General features: G+C 40.3%; 1 protein-coding gene across 1 annotated transcript in view; it reads left to right on the plus strand.

Moving 5' to 3' along the window:
- zmp:0000001236 (mastermind-like protein 2) overlaps positions 1-18,854 on the plus strand; it is a 43,020-nt gene that overhangs the window by 17,229 nt on the left and 6,937 nt on the right. Inside the window, exon 2 of the mRNA XM_062419449.1 lies at positions 12,074-13,309. Coding sequence (XP_062275433.1) covers positions 12,074-13,309 — 1,236 coding nt within the window. The remainder of the gene's footprint in view (positions 1-12,073; positions 13,310-18,854) is intronic.

Raw genomic sequence — 18,854 nt, forward strand, 5'->3', positions numbered from 1 at the left:
TCATCAAGAACAGTTTGTCTACTTCCAAGCAACGGACAAAATGTTTACTTGACCAGATGCCACTGTAGGTACAGAGGGCTTGCTTTTAACGGCTATGGACTATCTTGAGATGAGATAGGTTGCTTAGGAGATTTCCCCACAGAAATGTCCCCCACAGTTGTCTTGATTAGAACAAATTGTCTTATAAGTTTGAAATCACAACGGTAGCTTTGTGTTTGCCTTAAATTTGAACGCATATCACTGATCACATCGTGGGAAAGTTGTTTTTTTACTACCTGAAAGTACATAGTGTTTCTCACCAGCTGCGACATGTAAGAAGACCTAAAGCGCTGATTCACAAGGCTCACTTAGACACACACAAGAGCTGCCTGCATGCAGAAACTTGCTCAGAGATGTAAGCTCTACTGCAACCTTGAACTCTCCCTGCCACTGTGAGAGCCACCATGCCCAGACTGTGGTGAGCTCAGTACCTGCAGGGCGCCGTGGGAAGGCAATTTAGGCAACCCCTGGAATGAAATGTCTTATTTTTTCCCTCTGCGTGCACACAAGAATACATATTCTACATGAAAGCGGCACTGTTAGTCTAAGTTTCAAATTAGGGCAGCAAAAGAGAAAAGTGTCCTGTTTTCTTCAAATGAGAGCAAACCAAGATAACAGTCCTGGCATGATAATTGCCTTATGATGTTGAGGTTGCTGATGTGTAACAAGATAAGTAAAATAGATACATTAGCATTCATTGTAAACACATTTGTGTTCACTTGGAAACACGTTCCTTGCCACCTGACAAATATAGGCGTATAATGCTACTTTTAGCTCTGTTTTGTTCCCACCCCCTGAGCTCTTTCGCGCGTAGACATTTGACTGACCAAGACAGTAGAAGCTAAAAATCTCTGTAGAGCAACAGAGTTAGGTTGTAATTCTCTGAGTTTGTCGTAATGGTCGTTGCCCATTATTATAAATATGAAAATGTTAATAATGCTTAATAGAGCTTTAAGAGAGAAGTATAAACACACACTCACTTTCTTCACTGCTATGTGTCGCCCCATTTTCTATATATTTTTTTCTATTATAGGGATTTGTCAGGGTTTATACTTTATACTAACATATGAAGTCAGCAGTGTGCACAGTTGTCTAGTGCAGCTATTAATTTACTGTTCAAGCCAACAAGTCTTTCAAATTAAACTACCAAATGCATAATTTAACCATGCACTGCAGAATGACACATAGGAGGGAGGATTTTATAACATGATGTGAAAATCTGTGGTTACGGTCTGGTTAGGTTTATGCACCTGGTTAGGGGTTAGGGAAAGATTATGGTTTGGGTTAAAATCATCACTTTTTTAAGGTTAGAGGAACATGTGGTGTGGGTTAAAGTTACCACTTCCTTAAAGTTAGGCCACCTTCTTTGTCATGGCAACAATAAACACCACAGGGTTAAGGTTAGAGGATGATCCTAGTTGCAATTTTTTTTCTTTTCTTTTTTAAACTGTCCCAACACGTTGTTGGAAATGTGACAGTTGTGGTTGAAAACAGGAAATGAACAGCAATCTCTTGTTGCAACTCTTCAGTGTCCATTATTTGCAAATTTGGGTTAAGCCATTCACCCACTCCACCACCTTTGAATCAACTTATATAGACGTCATCTGAACTGTTGCACTTCTCCAGGTCACAGTCACTACATCCGCTAGATGACTTCTGAAAACGCCACGATAGGTCATTTTGGGGCAACTGACATTACGACTTATTGTATCATTTCTCTTTGGAGACTTGTTCCACTAGATGATTCCCATGGATTTGATGAATTTCGCTCTGTTTGTTTTCTGTGGCAAACTTCATCCAAAGACTTTTTTCAATGTGAAAACCCAACTGTTGTTTTTTTTGAGGTCACAACCATCAATAATCAAGACAAACAGTTTTGAATGTAACTAAATTGTTTGTTTTTCATGTAAGATAGTATCCAGCTTAAATCTAAGATATATCAGTAATCATGTGATGTTTTGTTTTTGTCCTTCTGGGAAATGTCAGGCTGATGATACATTTTTAGAGGTCACATACTTTCTGCACCATGATCCCCTAATGCTCCCCCTACCACACACACTTTTTTTCCTTGGTTGGAGTCAGTGAGAGCTCTGCAGAGTTTTCTGTGTCCGTCTCTGCCAGCGCCGGTCTACACAGACCTTATTTGGAATGTCAGAACTGATAGGAGTGGGAGTCAAACAAAGCTTCCCACTCATGTATTTTTTCTTCTTACTTTCTAGCTGCAGCAGTCCCTTTTTCAAACTGAACTAGCCGAGGATTGTTTCACAGCAGAGAGTGCAGATTAGTGTGACTGCTTGTCTGTGTTAATGCATGTGTGTGTAATTTAAGTGAAAGCGGAGAGAGAGATGACAAAACTCAACAAGTATACCCTTTTCAACTAGTGGATTTTTCAAAGCTTACTCCACTGAAGCAGTTTAAAACACTAAATGTGTTTCCCCCCTCTAAAAGCATGAGGCTTATCAAGACCTGGCTGAGTGAAGCAGCATTAGCACAGCAACCACTCAGCCCAGGTTTCCCACGGGATATAAAATGGATCCTTGTTTCACTGGGAAATCGGCACAGCAATGCTGCTAAAGAGCACTTTGCTGCAATCACATCAGGTATTGATATAGCTTCCTGATTTGGAACTGCAGGCATTGTGTTGGAAATGACACATCAAGGAATTCTTAATCCAAATAGCTCAGTGATAAAATATAAACAGCTGATATGTGCTAAATATGGTACAATTAAAGATTATTTCATCAATTATTTCTGTAGATGCTGAATAATGCACACTGTTTGGATGCCTTACATTAGCTCATGAAGCTAGATGGGATTTTCTTTTTGAGTAGCCAAATATATTACTGGAATAGCTCAGGACTGTGTTGCTCAACTCAGCAGTGGCACTATTGGCTCTAACCCTGCTGCAGCTGCATGCTGAAGAGCAGCCAGATGTTTGAGATGGTGAAATGAGCCTAGCAAGCAGGAAACGGTTCTGCATGCCATAGGAATCGTCTTTGAAAACAGGAAGGGAACTTGTTCCCTGCTTATGGGCCTTTTCCTGTGGCATGACCGGAGGCAGGCCTTGTGTTTGACGGTTGCTGGGAAAAAGGTACTTGTGTTTGTATGGCAATGGCCTTTTAAGGGTACAAACATGCTAGGAGAGCTTTAGACCTGTTTAACAAGGGATTTGTTTTCAGGGAAAGCAAAATCATCAGTCTGCTCTGTCTCCTGTCTCGTGTGGCCTCATTACTAGGTGTAGTCACACCTCTGCACTTAGTTACATTTTTATGTAATGTGATAGTTCAATAAAAAAAAGGACCCAAACTAACTGATCTGTGTGTAACCAATGTCAAATTGCTCCAGGTTACTGAAAGAGCCAGGTTTCAAGGCTGCTATTATCCTGGTTTACTTAAGTGTGATAAATAAAGTAACTAATCCTAACAAACAGGATTGTTAACCTAAGAGGTTTTCTTTCCATTATTTTATGCTCACAGTGACCTCTGGTGTTTGCAGATATTGTCAGTTTCTTATTTCTAAGCCTTTGCTCCTCGGAAGCCTTTAATGTTCTGATTTATGTTAACCCTCCCACACCCTCAAGCAGTTTCCCAGCCTAAAAACTGCCTCTTACCTCTTGTGTCTCACCCTCCTACAGGCCCAGAGCACATATACAATTCAAAGAAACATGTCATCATGTTGAATACATCACACCCCGTTGGTACAGTATTACAGTATTTTTGGTACAGTATTCGATGTGAATTGGAATAGCAACATAGCATAGAGGGTGTTTCCAGCACTTTGAGTGTTGAACCAATGAGAATCTAAGCCCGTTTCCGCAAAATTAAACCCTTAAACCCGATGTGCCAGCTGACAAGCAAGCCCTTCATGGTTGTATGCTTGTTAAATGGTGGGACATCTTCTGTTTTATTGCCTCTAGTCTGTCTTTTATAATGACTAGTGAAGACAAAGGTAGCGGTTGTCTTTAACAGAAAAAATTCAACTCAGGCCAAAGTGGGAGGCTGAGATGGGACAGTTAAACCTGCTGATTATTTTCCAGTTTGCTCAATGTGTTATGGCCAATGAATTTAAACATATCATGTCATGTTCTGCTTTAAATCATTTATTTGGGGCGGCTGTGGCTCAGGAGGTAGATATGATCCCTGGCTCTTCCTGTCCATGTGTCAAAGTGTCTTTGAGGAAGACACTAAGCCCAGAGTTGCTTCCGATGGTCAGGCCGGCGCCTTGCATGGCAGCCCCGCTTCCTCCGCTGTCATCGGCGTGTGAGTGTATTTGTGAATGGGAAAATGAGAGGCAAAAAATTGTAAGGCGCTTCATCCATTAAGGTAGAAAGGCACTATGTGAGTGCAGTCCATTTATCGTTTACCATATGGAAGAGATCCCTTTTACTCTGGAAGCTACAGTGGTGCTGCATGGGATTGCTCCTGAGTCCAGGGAGCCGTCAGCCCTCCTCAGTAAACGTCTCTGTGTTTAAGAATGACATGTAGATGAGAGGCGACAGCGGTGTCAGGAGCTCTGTGAGCCACATGGCCATGGATGATGTGATGTGACGGCTTGTCACTGCGATGTTGGTGACCTGTGGTACGCCTGCAGTGGCGTGGCCTAGCTGGTGTGGCTGTGATGCCTTGACAGAGTCTGTTACTCCCTCCCTCGCACACTCAGACACGCCATATTTGTTCCCAGGATCACTTTACCAATATCCTGCCAGCCTGGAATCATGGGGCCAGGAACCACAGCTCTTTGACTCCCTGTTATTGTATTTGATAGGAGAATATTAGTTACTATTCACAGTAGACCATTCAAACTACCTGTCCATGTTAAGAATCAATCAATCAATCAATCTTTGTTTGTATAGCGCCAAATCACAACAAAGTTATCGAATATTTTTTAGATAATTAAAAAAGATACAGTTTTTTATTATTCAAACAGATTTATGACTAAAACACTCTTTTATAATCTCATTTTATAATAAGTAAAATAATTTATTCTCCCATAATAATCCTAAAATACCTCATGACTTAGATATCCAACTCACATTTGTTGGGAGGAGCAGCTTTACTTGTCCAGCCACGTTCAGTTCATGACTCTCATCAATGTAATGGGTGTGCGGTGAACGGTGACTACAGCGTTTGCAGCAGTTGCTTGTAACTTTGTTTTAAGGGGCCCCACATATTTTCTTCGGAGTCCCTACATATTTTTGGAGCTACTTCCTCTGGCTTCCTTTTAGCCTCCGGGATATCACATTAAACTCGTCTGCTTGATTCTGAACAAAGGGCATACCAAAGCAAGGACTGATTGGAATGCTGCCTTGTAATCTGCATTTGGATAATGGAGAGCCGATATTTGAATGGGAAGTGTCTTGAACAGGATTTTGAGTGTGCAAGCTGCCTTATATTAAACTACCAAGTTTTTCCATGGAATGTTGGATCCGAGCTACAGTAACAGTTAAAAAAATCTGTCTTCAGTAAACATAATGGATGATTTCTCTTCAAAGGAGCTCTTATCATCTTTTCCCATTTCCCAGAGGCTGCCACAAAGCTGCCTCTCTCTCTCTCTCTCTCTCTCTCTCTCTCTCTCTCTCTCTCTCTCTCTCTCTCTCTTTTTTTTCCCCCCCTGCTGCTGCTGCTGCTGCTGCTGCTGCTGCTGCTCATCCTTCTCTCCTGTTTGCTCTCTGGAGGGCAGCCTCAATCTAATACAACTGTGTCAGGAAGTGTGGGGATGCAAAGTGCTGATGAGCCAAAAGTAGCCCACCTCTGCAGTGTGCTTCTATGTCCCAACACGCACCAGCCTGATTAGGGAAGCACACAGTGAACCTATGCTTACGTCTCTGTGCAACCTTATGGCACATGTCCTGTAGAAACAGAATAAATATGTTTCTTTTGTACAGGAAATATGTTTGTATGTAAGTGTTTTAATATTTCAAGTGTTTGGAGAAAAATGAGTAACCTAGAGTTCATAATGTACTGCATTAAATAGAATCAAGCCTCTAATGGTGTAATAATTTTGTCAGCACTAATTTTTCTACCACAACATACTGCAAATTGTTTTAATTTAATGCCAAGTTTAACTGCCAAGATTATCAAATGGCACATATCTCATTTTTGGAATAAAAACTCTCTTCTAAACCTTGTTTAAATAGATATGTAGTGCAGTATTCCCTGCTGGATTCTCATGAAACACACAGTATATGCTTGTGTAGCATATCTGTAGATATAAATTCAATTTATATTCTGCTTGTCACTGCCTCATTACACCCCTCAAAGAGATTTCCTTTATTCTCAGTAACATGCAGACCTTGTCTTGAAATCAAAGCCGAAAAAGGTTGGACCCAGAAACGAAAAACCGTCAGTATTTTTGGTAATGCTTTCTATGATGCCGATGTATATAATGCATTTGAAACATACTTACATACATACCTATACAATATAATCAGTTTATAGCACTGTATAGTTATAGTCACAAGCACTCCTAAATATTCATAGTGCTTTAACATTATGTAGCATTTTATAATTACTTAAACGGTCAGTATCATAATACTTAAAACTGCCGGTCATTCACTTTTTTGCAAGGATCATAATGTATACTAATTCATATAGTTGTAATGCATTATAATGTGATTATGAATTACTCTAAGTGGTTATTGGGTGCTTTAAGTGAAGTAATAAAATTCCTGAGGTACAGGCAGACATAATACATTACAAGCTGGTTATAAATATATATATATAAGTATATAAGTCAATATAAGTGGTCATTTGCTTCAAGTAAAATGAAAAAATATCATTAAATCTATGCAAGAAAAACATGAAATGTGGTAGAAATTTATTTATTTATTTATTTAACAGGTCATAACAGACTATGAACTGAGTAATCCAATTTGACACAAAGATGTAATCAACTCAAATTACAAATAATACCTAAAACAATTTCTACTTTACCTGCAGCTGTATATCTTACTTTAATGTAAGTGACTCCAGTGAGAAGTGATTATAATGTGCATTGATAATAATCTATTATGAGAAGTCAAATACGCCATGATCCTTGCAAAGAAAAGTCAGTCAGTGATCAACAATTATAAAGTATTATGATACTTGACCTCATATGTCATTATAAAATGCTTTATAATGTGTCATGATTATTGTTATAAAGCATTCGAATTAAGTGCTTTTAACTATAATTATGCAGAGCTATAATCAGATTATAATGCATTATGTTTATGAGGCATTATAGACATGGGCTTGGTAGAAAGTGTTACTGTATTTTCTTCTGCTGGTAGTGTGTAATCATAGTAAGCTGGGAACATTTCTGTTGTTTCATTGTAGGAAACATCTGTACATCTATCCATTACTTGAAATGTGCTGAATAAAAACAAGTCATGGCTTACTAACAAATGGAAAAGGAGGATGAAAAGGAGGATGAAAAAGAGAAAACAGGTTATAGGAAAGATAAAGCAGAATATGACAGTCCCTGTCGTCCCTGACCTGATTTGACTGAAACTATAAATTGCCTTGTGAATGTACATAGTGTATCGCAGCAGTCTCAGCCTCAACATCCTTACCTCTCCTTAAATAATTAAAATGTTCAAGTTTTCCAGAATGTTGTATTCAATTTCACTAGATATAGCACCGTGGCTTACAGCTTAGCAGTGGAAACCATATAATTAAAATACTTTCTCAGCATTCTGCCAGCAGAGCTGAATTTTGTATGACAGCTGATCTTTGGCACTTGTTTGTGGGCTCTTGTTTCTTATCTGGCAATAAACGGGCTGAAATCCCCTCTTGCAACAGTATGCAACCTGCAGAACCGCATAAATATTATGTCTCCCTAGGAACACAATAGTCATATTTAGTCCTTTATTTTGGGACTGTTTTTCCATGTCAAATGCCGAGAGGAAGGTTTCTAACTCTCGCAGGAACAGATTGCAACATGTTTCAGGGCTCTGGTGAATAGATTAAAGGCTGGCAAGCTCCATCTTTTGTTGAGCCTCTGTCTCATACTCAAACAAACCTTAGAACACTTTCAAACCTTTACCCTTAAAGCACGCATGGCTCTGAGGGCCGTGCCACTGGACTGACAGATGGTACCAGGAGGCCTGGTGTTGCGTCCCTGTGATGGCTCACCCGGAGCCCCATCCACAGTGCTCAGCATCACCACACTGCTCAGCTTGACACACAAGCTACTGGCCTTCCAGCTTCCAGGAGCAGATAGCTTCTGTTGACATGGCCACAGTCGCGTTCCTCACTGCAACAGTCAGAGGACGTTAGTAAGCAGCGATGAAAAGGTCATGTTCAGAAATGTAATCTATCGTTGATTCATTTACAGTAGCAGTCAAAAGCTTGGACACACCTTGTTGTTCACTTGAATGAGCAGGGTGTGTACAAACTCTTGACTGGCACTCTATGTACATATTTTTTGTGGAATTGTGCGCCTATAAGTAGGTCAATTAAAGGAGATCAGATGGCTGCAAGGTGGTTGTATAATGATGTAATGGATGGAGGCTACAAAGAGTTACCGCTGGTTGAAATATGCATAGTATGATCTTTTCCTTTGTAGCTATGAGAAGTTGAGATGTGGGATTTTCTAACCTCTAGCAAAAATAGATTATTTTGTTATCCTTGGTTTTGCGTTAACAAAATCTTTAAATGTGTGTTCTGCTCACTACTAAAATAGACGTTGAATTACAGTGAATTACATTTTACCAATACAAAGGAATGTTAGCTGAAATGCCTTCATCTCATAAGATGATCGGTATGTAATACATACATTTGAGCCTTTCAGGCTGCAGGAGTCATTTTCAAAGTGGTTCAGAGCTTCTAAGCTCATTAAATGTTAATCAAAAAATCTATTTTCAGATTACTTGGAGATCTGTCATGAGGATTTCAGGGCCAGCTAGGAGACCACTGCTTCTGAGTACTGAGTGAAAATGGTTATCCTTTATTTGATGGGGAAAAAATCTAAATATAAAATATACATACATATGGTATTTGAGTTTTTTTTCTCTTTTTTTTATTAGATTTTTCTTTATTTTTAACAAAATAGAGGTAGTATCAGGCTGCCCACAGTACAGCGATTTAACCTTGAGAAAATCTCAACAGCAATCTAGAGAAGCTTGAGCTTTGAATGTTGAACCAAGAACTGTTCTTGACTACAGTCTATTTTTAAATGGCACAGAGGCAGTAGTGAGGCAACCCTGTCTCACAATGGCTTTTTGCAACACATCTACTGTCCTTTCCATTATTCATGATGTGTTTTCTCAGACAGTGCCTTGAACCATGAGGAGTACTCCTGTCTGTCTTCTCCAGAAAGAGCCTTGTGGAACGATAGAAAGTGTGTGTGAGATGCAATATACTAGAAGGCCTGTTTTCATCTGCATTTGGAAAAAACAGATGTCCAGTAGTATGCAGAGATGTTTACTATAATAGTCTGGATCTCAGTGAAGATGGCAAAGGAGAGCTATCTGGTGAATGAGGCACACTGTAGATGAACTTCTGAAACATTTCCAAGTTAGAAATGTATGTGTCTGTAATTCTCTATATTAACTTGACATCATCCTACCAGACTGGTCATTACATCATCTGCCAAGATTTCTTTCTCTCCAGTTTCTCTTGAGAACTTTTCTACTGATTTACTTTTGTGGCAGAGTATATTTAAAGTATTTGAAAATCATTATTGCATCTCATTTGCAGCTATTGTATTTTAAAGTTAAAGTTTAACTTGCAAAGCTTAAAATGAACTAATATTTTACTTTAAAAAGCATATAATCATACTAGGTAATGGCTGAAGTAAACTGAAAGGAGCAAATCACTTGCTTTGCATTTTTTTACCTGTAGAAATTGTAATAATTGTAATTAACTAGTAATGTAAAGCCTTATAGTTATTAAACAATTTCTTACACAGCAGACAACCATTTATTTCCATTTTAATATTTAAAAATAAGCATAAAGTCTTGATTTAGGTCATGCATAATGAGCTATGTGTGGTCTTTATTTTGTTTATTAAAATTAATTTATTGCCAGACGAAAAGTGTATTCATGGATATTTTGACATGTGAGATTTTAGGGTCAGATTTGACATTTAATGCAAGATATCACTATATAAATGAGTTGTTTTTCACTACATTAAGGTTTGATGTTATTCTGAGCACATTATAAACAAAAGTAGAAGAAACAAATTGCTCACTCTTGCTTGACTTTAACATTAGTCACATGTATATCAGCTCTCTTTTTGTCTGGTTGAATATGCTGTGCTTGTCGTTTTCCTTCGTATCAGTGTTTGCATCATTGTTTCCATCATTGTCATGGAGTTCATGGCACGTTTCAAGTCTTTGCAAGCTGACTTTCCTACCGTGTCGCAGTAAACTGAGACCAGGGCTTCCTGGTTGCCAGGAAATTAATATAATAGGCATGTTTTTGTAAATGGTCCACACCAATGTTACATATAACAGTTTCTACTCATCAGGCCAAAACCTACTGAAAACCTACTGTTATGATTCTTTAAATAGAAATGATCGTTTCAGTCCCTCCCCCTCTCGGTACAACACCACCATCTTGAACATAATTATCATCATCCTCTCAATATGTTTGTTATATGTATAGCTTTAATAAAGGATGCTTGGTGAGTCACATAGATATAAAATAAAATGCAAGGATGTATCTCTAAGCAATTGTTAAGAGCATTAGCAGAAGTAATACAGACACAAACAGAGTAGAAATGTAGTGAACTGCAGGATTCACTCCAAACCCTCAGGCTATGAATCATCTTAATGTAATGTGTGCCAGCAGGTGGAAATGACTCAAATTTGTTCCCACAGTGAAATATGCAACACACTGATAGTCCTCTCCTGTGCTCAGGTTGCTGTACAATCAGAAGCATTTGATTTCCATGCTGGCACCGCATTAAATGATGGTCAGATAATGAGTCATTTCTATGTATATACAACATTGTGCCTGATATTGCCACTGGATCGACAATTTCTTTCTCAGTGAATTGTTGTTTATGAAAGGCTCGCATGAAAGAATAAGCTTTATTATTTTGTTGGCAATGGCAGTGATATCTGAACCTGACAATATAAATGATCCTAGTTTTTACTATAATGTGAGCATTTTGTTGTGGTTTTTAATGCTTCAGTTTCAGGGAGTGTTAGTGAGTGGTTAGAGTTGTGAGTCATAGCTATGTGCCTGTAACCGTAAATGAAGACATGGGATAAAATGAAAGGAAGTCAGATATCTGCACCAGCATGTTAAGCAGAATCTTAGCCACAAAGGAGAAACTCTGCTATCTAACAAAGCACAATGGAGGGAAATATAATGTATGTAAATGAGGGAAACAGACAAAGACCCTATTCTACTCTCTGCGGTCTGTCGACTATATCAGATTTCTAACTATCTTCTCAGCCCATCCACTGCGCTCAAACTGCAGTATATCAAAACAGTTTTCTAAATGCTGCAGCAGCATTTTCTTCATTGCTGCGTTGCAAGTGTTGAAATACAATCATGAAAGCTTTCTGTATTTTATTTTTATGTATCTGCATGGTCTTACTAAGTGAAGTGACTGGGTGATTTATAAAGAATAAAACATCAGATGTCATCACTATTATAAATCAACAGTTATTCCACTGAATGAAAACCACTGTCTTGTAATAAGAAACTTTATACATTTGCACTTTTATAAACAAAGATTACAAATTATGATGAAATGTAAAAGCAAACCGCAGTATCAGGCAATATTGGAACAGAATTACGAAGTAATCTTTTTAAATTACACGCCAGTCAAAAGCATCTAGAGCCCTTTGAGCAAATTGTGAAATTGAATTAATGTACATAGTGAAACATAGCTTGGTGTGTTTTGAATCAAGTGCAATAATTAAAATCTTGTTATGATTTTCTTTTTCTTTTTTTTCGTTCGGGCCATTCCTCTATTTAAAAATCAAAATCCATGACCCATGACCGTTATTACTCAAGTAATAAAGTAGTGAGATGAATAAAATCAACTGGAGTCTTGTCTTTCATGTTTTTTAATTCTATTCTGTTGTGTTTTGCAGCTTCAAGGATCTTTGCGCAGGAAGATCGAGGGACATGCACCAGGACATACACCAAAGCAGAATGTACTCTCCTGTGGTTTCTCTGGATCAGATTTTAAGCGAGTCCGTGTGGACACCGGTGGTCTGGGACATGGGCCATGCAACCATAACTTAACCCAGTCTCATTCTCTGCAAGGCTCCTCCACCATGGGCATGCAGAGGAAGAATTACATGGTGCCCCATGGAGTTGGATCCGACATATTCAGCATGACCCTGAAAGAAATGAAAAAAGAGCCTTGTGAGGTCCAGTCTTGTGGCCAGTCAAATGCAGAGATGATTTTTGACTTCAAAGATGAGGGTGGGGGACAGATCGACCCGGAGCTCCAGGATCTGTTTGATGAGCTGACAAAGACAGTACCCCCGTTGAACGATCTAGACTTTGAGAAGATGCTGAAGCAGGATGATACATTCGGTTTGGATCTAGGTCGGCCAAGCTCTGCAGGAGCAGCAGCAACTCTGTGTTCCCCATTGGAGAAGCAGATAAAGAAAGAGCCCTCCCCAGATTTTGGGTCAGTTCATGGCTGCTCACCACAGCTTCGACCGGCCTCAGCAGGGCCCTCGTTCACAATGACCAGCACCTCTTCTGCCACCACGTCACAGAAAGCTAACAACCAGTCAGGACACCCAAGAGGCATATCTTGCTGGCCAGAAATATCCCACGCAGAGCAACTTAAGCAGATGGCAGCAAACCAGCAGCAGCCAAGCTCTCTGCTCCATCACCACCATCAAACACCACCTGCAGGACTGACCAGCTGGGTCACTGCCATGAGTACCCACTCTTCCACCAGCTCCTTCCCCCAGGACAAGGTCTCCACCCCAGCCCCACCTAGCCAGCAGAGAATTGGCTCCCAGAGTAAAGGGATCAACAACTGCCTTTTCAAGCCAAACGGCCACAATGGTTCCCATCATTTGGACATGAAGGTTCTTAGCACCAAGCCCACGTTACACTTCAGCCCCAAAGCACCCCATTCTGCCAGCCAGCAGATGCCTATGATGGCAAGTTCAGTGAACAAGACTTCAGCCCAGCAGCAGCAGCAACAACATTCACCATCAACTGGCCAGAATCAGCCACATTCAGCTCTGCACTTCCAAAACCAACAGATCTCCACATCAGCGACTCTTTGTCTGGAGCCCAAGTCAGTTCCGCTGCATGGCACAGGGCTGCCGTTCAAACTGCCACAACAGCAACAGCGACAGGTAAGGGCTCTATTATAAATTCCTTCTCTTGTAGCTGCTCTCAGGTGAAAACTTTGTATCTCCAGATGTTTCAGGATTGTGCTTAGCATACTGTCCCTTTAAGTGCCATGAGATATACAAATCTGATTAATTACAAAAACTGTCACCTATAAAGTTAGAAGTTGTAAGTACATTTTTTTTGCTTGATCACCCAAATTTATTATATTGATTTTATCTTACTGCAAATGTTTAAAGGCTGGCTTGTGTATTTCTACACAATAATAATAGAATGTAGGTTGTACATTTTCCGCTGAAGGTGTAATAACATGATACACAGAACAGTCAAACATTCACTTTAGTCTTCCTCATCAATCAGGTCCCTTAGTGTGCCCACGGCAGCCAACCAGCTGTCTGCAACTGAAACAAAGCATGCTGTTTGTTTTGGGACTTTAGTGTCATTGTTCTTGCTGCTGTCTGTGTCTTTGCTGCTGTGATTCCCTTGAATATGTATTTCCCCTGAAAGTGTTTTGACGATGACACAGATTTCCAGAGCATGGTAGATTAACATGCAGGACTTCTAATTTCTCTGCTTGTCATGGTGGCTCCCCGTCAGGGCACAGATATGCACAGCGGGATTTGCTAATTGGAGGTTGTTAGCTACAAGGGACAAGTGGTGGAAAATGACAGTAATCTGCTTAGCTTGGTGCCGGAGGTTGAATCACTGATTTGTTATGATTGGGGAGATTTGGACCGTCCCATCTTTCATTTTTGCACTAACAGTATCTGTAGCTGTCTTTGTGTGAAATGATAATGCGAGCCACACAAGAGAACTCTCATAACCAGATCAAGGGAATTACTTGACTGACTGGGGAAGGGCAGGAGGAGGGACAGAGGGAGGCAGTTATAGAGATATTGAAGTAAACGAGGTGTGATGACAAATACGTCATCACACAATGGTGAAACAACCAGTTTTACTACTACATCAGAGAGCCATTTACTCTATACAGAATGCATGGTTGTACACGTGTTAAAACTCCCTTTAAGTCCTTTTAACATATCATTAACATAATGTTATGATTAACATAAATATATGGAGCAGAAATATACAACATCTTTAAAACTAGTGAGTAATCTAAATAAATCTGTTTAAAAAAAAATACACAACACATTAATATGAACTGAAAGTAGTGATTATGTTAGTAGCATTCGTGTTACCTTTACTATCAGACATAATAATGTTGATGAGGCCCTGAAACATTTCAAACCCAAATTTTAAGGACTAAAAAGGGTACATAATTACAGTAGAGACTTAAGAAAGCTGCATATCAAATAATGAAAAAGCCCTTAATGGATTTTGATAAATTATTTTAAAAAGCAGACTCTTGCAAAGCTTGGAGCTCTGTCACCTCTGGTCTTTAAAATGTTGACATGACGCTGTGCTTGAGTTCATAAGGGGTTTGGCAAGAAAACTTTCCCAAGGACATTGTATTTTAATGTGCAGTTTGTTTGAACAAGTAAAGTAAGCAGACATGAAGTTAGACATATGATCGCTTTGGAATTGTAAAAAAAAGCTTTTCCACTCAGCACTTACAGGGTTAAAAGTCCAGCTAATGAGGAAGGGACAGCTCACAGAGAGGAGAAAAGGAGTAGTCTCTTCCCACAGTGAATTGAATTAGTAATGCCAAAGAAATAAAGGTCCTGAAAGAGTGCCCTGATCCCCTGTGTAACACTGGTGAGTAGCAGTGGGCTTCCTCCCACTGAGTGAAGCAGTGGACCCTCTTTTATAAAAATCAGCCAGAGATGTGGTGCTTTGGTGCTTGTTTGAACATTTGTACAGTTTAATAATCGGTCATTGAGTCACGTAAGTCAAACTTGAAATCCTCGTCTGTAACTCAGAAAAAAACATCACTCACTTTCAGTATGAATGCATTCTCTAGCAGTATAGAGGACACTTATGCATTATGAAACCCTGGGTTGCAATGTTTGGTAGGGAGTGCTATTTCATGGACAAAATTCAGTGTTGATAGTTACATCAGTGTTATTATATAGTATTTAAACTAAAAAAAAGGTGAGAAAATAATTATTAGTGGTTCTACTGTACCCAGAACAAACGCATGCAAATAATAATAATTAATAATAATACATTTAATTAGAACCACACTTTTCATTCACACACAGTGCAACAGTATTAATAACATAGAACACACAGCAGAAATAAAATATTTAAAAGAGTTGAGATGAAAAAGCCTTCCTGAAAAGAAAGGTTTTTAGGCCTTTTTTTAAAGAGACTAGGGTCTATGCTGCTCTCAGATGGTTAGGAAGACTGTACCACAAGTGTAGTGCAATAGAGCAGAAGGCTCGATCCCCCATGGTGCAGAGCTTAATACTGGGAGCCCGGAGGAGCAAGCTGCTGGCAGATCTGAAGGTGTGGGTGGAGATTTGTGGCATGATCAGGTAGGGAGGCGCATGTCCGTTGATGGATTTGTATGTGAGGAGCAGGACTTTGTAGTCAATGCTGAAGGAGACAGGGAATCAGTGTAATGAAAATTGGTGTTGTATGTTTGTATTATTGCACTCATCAGGATACTGGCAGTGATGTACTGGCAGTACTCCTGTCTTGAGGAGATAAAGGCATGGACAAGTTTTTCTACATCTGACAGAGTTAGAGAGGGGTGAAGTTTTTTTGAAAATTTTGAGATTGTAGAAAGAGGTTTTGCATAGATGTCTTATATGGTCATCAAAAGCCAGCTGACGGTCAAACCTGAAACCCAGATTAGTGACTGAGGAGGAAAAGGGGATGTCCTCGCTGTCAAATGTGAGATGAGGTATGGGGGATGACTGAATCTAGTGTGGAGTGCCAATAAGGATAGCTTCAGTTTTGCTGCTGTTTAACAGGAGGAATTTTGTGCTCATTCAGGCCTTTATATTCTTAAAGGTAAAGGCAATTCTAATCCAATACAATTTTGGTCAAATTCAGCTTATCCCCTTACAGTCTGCTTGCTGTTCGTTCTGTTTGTGTGCTAAAAAAATCCTTTGTTCATGCACACCCATGCCTCTGTAAATGAGCATGTAAACAGTGGCTCAGAGCAAGTTACACAGCACTACTGCAGCCAATCATGCTTGTACACAGGACAGGAGGAAGTCATCAGAGCAGCTGTCTGTGTGAGGACGTGTCTCCCGTCTCCAGCACTCGTTGAATTGTAGAGGAGGGTTGGCAAACTGGAGAGAGAGAGGCCGTGGCCAATTCACATAAAATGTTTTCTCATGGAACAGATACACTTCCATTTTTTGACTGACATTTTTCAAATAGGTTGTTGTGTTTGAGGTGGACCTGAAGCTCAGAAGCAACCACCTTCTCCAACACACTTCTCCAAAAGGAGGTTGGAAAAAGGTCTGTGGCTGGCAAGAACTTCTGGGTCCAGAGTGAGCTTCTTGAGGATGGGGCAGCTAACTGAAATCTTGATGGCAGAAGGAACACTTACAGTTTGAAGGGAGAGGTTGACAGTTTGGGTGATCCGGGGCTGAGAATGGGTATGTATTATTTGAGCAGAGCTGTGCGAATGGGGACTAAAGTACAAGTACAGAGTTTCATCTTCCTGAGGATTTCCTCATCACAAGATCATGAGAATCCATCTTGTGAGGCTTCAGTTTATCTGTCTGAGCCATTGGTGGTTTGGAGCAATCAACATCCTACAAGAATTTAGTGATCTTGTAAATCCAGCTACCAATGTAAGGCAGTGATAGACAGAGGGTTCATCCATTCACCTGCCAAGTATTTTTTTGAAAGTGCCTGCCCTTTCTCAAACAGTTTCCAAGGACAACTTATCAGATGGTTCTGTGTAACAAACCATCTGGTGCGTCAGGTTAGCGATCTCCCAGAGACAGAGGGTCGATGACAGGACGAGAAGAGAGGAAGAGCTAGACATCAGAGAATGGATGTTGTTGACCTTGTCTCTGAAAAAGTCAGTGAAGCTGTTACATTTTACTTCTATGACCTCAGTTGTGGAAGATGATTGTGGCTTCAGTTTATGGACAGCAAACCGAGAGCGTCAGAAGCATCATTCCAGGACCTGTCCAGCTGTTTTTATTTTCTGCAGGTCATGAGTGAACGAGGGAGCAGAGCATGAAAAATTGACCTTGTGTGTCTTGACAGGGACATGAAGATCAAATACTCGGATGCTGCTCAGAGATGTATTGCAGAGTGCCACTAGTTCATCCACCAATGCAGAACCTGGGCCATTGATGTGCTGGAGGTCCATAGTCATAATGGTTGGGTCAATGCTTTTCCAGTTCCAAAAAAGCATTTAATGCTTAGGCCTAGTAGGGTGTGATACGAATATCAAATCCATTGAGACCACCTTGTAGTCAGACACACCCAGATCATAGACCTGAAGTTTTATTGATGGGGGCAGAGTCCATAATGACCAGGTCAAGTGTGTGCCCGCTGGTGTGCACAGGGACATCAACATGCTGCTTCAGGCCAAGACATTCAATCAGACTCAGGAACTCCACTGCAAAATGCCAGGAGGGATTGTCAACATGTATATTCATGTCACCAACAATCACAATGTTGGTTGACATGGAGTAGACTGAGGTCAGGAGGACGTGTTTGAAAGATGAGTTTAGAGCAAGACATTCAATAGAAGAGAGATCAGGCATTGGCAGGGGAGACAGTTTTAGTTCAGCCCGGTGTATGTGTCCTTAACCAGCACGAGGGTCAGAACTGCTGGCTTTTTCCATGTAATTATAGCCAGGAGGGCAGGCCTCATTAAGCACAGAGTAGGCCCCTGGTTTATGCCAGGTTTCAGTTAGGCACAAGAAATCAAGCCCCTCGTTCAAAATGTGGTCATGTATAAGGAGGAATTTATCAGTGAGAGATTGTGTATAACATAGTTCCATGGCAGCGGGACACAGAGGATTGAGGTCTCTGCAAACTCCACATTAGACTAATCCACTCCATATTTTGCATCTTGCCTGGCATAGGGTAGTCTCACAATGTTTCCACTGATGGCCTCCAAGTTTGTTTTGTTTCCATATTCGCATTGAAACCACCGTGGGAGCCTTTATGGATGTAATGAGGTCTGTTTCTTAAAATTTCAAACTCTTGGAAGTGGTATAAAAAACCTTGTCAGGTGTAATTTGGAAGCTGCATTAACACCGTAGCTGTGCAGTGATGTAGGACATCATTAAAGCAGTTGCGTCATTTGCACAGAATGGCAGCATTGGTAACAGCCAAAGTCACATTCACACAGTGGAGATCATTACAGCAAACATGAGGGGAACTCCAGTGGAAGAAAAAAAACCCAGTCACTAGAGTCTATCAGTGACAGCACAGCTCTGGGTGATTTCCATGCTGATAGAGAGTGCAGGGAAGCCGGACGTGGCTTTGTGGCACACCTCAGCCACCAGGCTGAAGGAAGAGACAGAAAAGACAGCTGCTCTCCTTCGAAGCACAGAAATCCCAGTAGAGCAGGTAGGAAGCACTTTACATTGAATAATCCAAACATCCACAAATCCCAGCAGAGAAGGTAGGAAGCACTTTAAATTGAATAATCAAAAAATCTGT

Source organism: Scomber scombrus, chromosome 5 (genome assembly GCF_963691925.1).
Source record: "Scomber scombrus chromosome 5, fScoSco1.1, whole genome shotgun sequence".
NCBI lineage: Eukaryota > Metazoa > Chordata > Actinopteri > Scombriformes > Scombridae > Scomber > Scomber scombrus.